Consider the following 2,500-nt stretch of genomic DNA (forward strand, 5'->3'; position numbering starts at 1 on the left):
CCGACAACAGGGTACACACACACACACACACACACACACATACATACACACACACACACACACACACACACACACACACACACAGCTGAAGGGCACCGACAACAAGACACACACACATGCGTGCACACACACACACGCACACACACATGCGTGCAAACAAACACACACACACAGCTGAAGGTTACCATGCAGACTTTTGCATTGTCCTGTGTGTGTTCTCAGGACTGGAGGGTTCATGTAGACCAAATGCACCAACACCAGGATGGCATCAAGAGCTCACTCAAGGATGCAAAGGTGAGCGTGTGTGTGTGTGTGTTAAATGTGTGTGTGTGTAATGTGTGTGTGTGTGTGTGTGTAATGTGTGTGTGTGTGTGTGTGTGTGTTAGGGCTGTGCAATTAATCAAATTTCGATCGCGATATCGATTTTGGGGTCAAGCGATCTCCAAACTCGTATAATCGAGTTGAAACGATTAATTTGACTTTTTCCGTTTTACAGTAGGCCTAGAGAGTTTATGAAAGTTTATGAAAGAGACGCGCATGCGAAAGCATTCAACGCGGCGAGAGGGAGCGTGCTGCCTTGTGATTATGATTTTTCCAATAATCGAGCAGCCCTAGTGTGTGTGTAATGTATGTATGTGTGTGTGTGTGTGTGTGTGTGTGTGTGTGTGTTAAATGTGGTGTGTGTAATGTGTGTGTGTAGGGCTATCTGAGTGAGCTATAGGAGGACATTATTAAGACTATCTCTGCGTGTGTGTGTGTGTGTGTGTGTGTGTGTGTGTGTGTGCGTGTGTGTGTGTGTGTGTGTGTGTGTGTGTGTGTGTGTGTGTGTGTGTGAGTGCAGGGTTATCTGGATAAGCTACATGAGGACATCAGTAAGACACTGGAGAAAGTGACCAGCAGAGAGAAATACCTCAACACACAGCTGGAGCACCTCATCACAGAGTACCGCACCGCCCAATCACAGCTCAGTCAGGTGAGACCTCCACCAATCACAGCTCAGTCAGGTGAGACCTCCACCAATCACAGCTCAGTCAGGTGAGACATCCACCAATCACAGCTCAGTCAGGTGAGACCTCCACCAATCATAGCTCAGTCAGGTGATACATCCACCAATCACAGCTCAGTCAGATGATACATCCACCAATCACAGCTTAGTCAGGTGAGACATCCACCAATCACAGCTCAGTCAGGTGACACATCCACCAATCACAGCTCAGTCAGATGAGACATCCACCAATCACAGCTCAGTCAGGTGATACATCCACCAATCACAGCTTAGTCAGGTGACACACCCACCAATCACATTCAGTCAGGTGAGACATCCACCAATCACAGCTTAGACAGGTGAGACATCCACCAATCACAGCTCAGTCAGGTGAGACATCCACCAATCATAGCTCAGTCAGGTGAGACATCCACCAATCACAGCTCAGTCAGGTGAGACATCCACCAATCACAGCTCAGTCAGGCACAAGTGCTGATACCAGTAACACAGCTAATCTGAGTCTGAATGAGATCCCACTCACATCATTTCACTTACATTGTGTGTGTGTGTGTGTGTGTGTGTGTGTGTGTGTGTGTGTGTGTGTGTGTGTGTTTCAGGCAAAAGAGCTTTATCAGAGTGGTAGTGGTGGAGTTACAGAGAGAACAAGAACTCTTGCAGAGGTAGGTGTCACACGCACGCGAACACCTGGCATTACCTGACACACACACACACACACACACATGCACGCACGCACGCATCACCTCACACACGTACAGGTGCTTGCAAGGAATCCAGGTGCAGTACAGCACACATATTCTCACTGGTGATGAACTTTAATCAGGCTCTCCTGGCTGTGTGTGTGTGTGTGTGTGTGTGTGTGTGTGTGTGTGTGTGTGTGTGTGTGTGTGTGTGTGTGTGTGTGTAGATCAGTGAGGAGCTGGAGAAGGTCAAACAGGAGATGGAGGAGAAGGGCAGCAGCATGTCAGATGGAGGTACACACACACACACACACACACACAGACACACAGACACACACACACACACACACAGACACACACACACACACACACACACACACACACACACACACACACACACAGAAACAGACACACAGACACACACACACACACACACACACACACACACACACACACACACACACACACACACACACACACACACACTCATACGCCTGTATGTATGGAGACCTGCCAACCTTGAAGAATGTTTTGGAGTACCAGGGGAGTTCCAGTTTGGCAGGAGCTTTGCACTCGGTCGATATCCCACTCACCGCCATATCATCCAGTTACTCAACACAATTAATCAGCTAGGAAAACAATACAATCAGATTTTCTTTTCTTTTTTTAAGATTTCTTTTTGGGCTTTTTATGCCTTTAATTGGACAGGACAGTGAAGTTGTAGACAGGAAGTGAGGCGGAGAAGAGGTGGGGAGAGGAAATGACATCAGGCCAGACTTGAACCCCTGCAGGCAATGAAGCCCGTAAATGGGGGGCT

At 48.0% G+C, this 2,500-nt stretch overlaps 1 protein-coding gene across 1 annotated transcript in view; it reads left to right on the forward strand.

Moving 5' to 3' along the window:
* Positions 1-2,500, forward strand: part of ift57 (intraflagellar transport 57 homolog (Chlamydomonas)) — a gene marked incomplete at its 3' end in the record, with an annotated part of 7,638 nt that overhangs the window by 3,567 nt on the left and 1,571 nt on the right. Inside the window, exons 7-10 of the mRNA XM_080853161.1 lie at positions 223-294; positions 842-973; positions 1,603-1,665; positions 1,911-1,977. Coding sequence (XP_080709287.1) covers positions 223-294; positions 842-973; positions 1,603-1,665; positions 1,911-1,977 — 334 coding nt within the window. The remainder of the gene's footprint in view (positions 1-222; positions 295-841; positions 974-1,602; positions 1,666-1,910; positions 1,978-2,500) is intronic.

The sequence above is a fragment of the Sprattus sprattus genome (assembly GCF_963457725.1).
Source record: "Sprattus sprattus genome assembly, chromosome: 15".
Classification (NCBI taxonomy): Eukaryota; Metazoa; Chordata; class Actinopteri; order Clupeiformes; family Clupeidae; genus Sprattus; species Sprattus sprattus.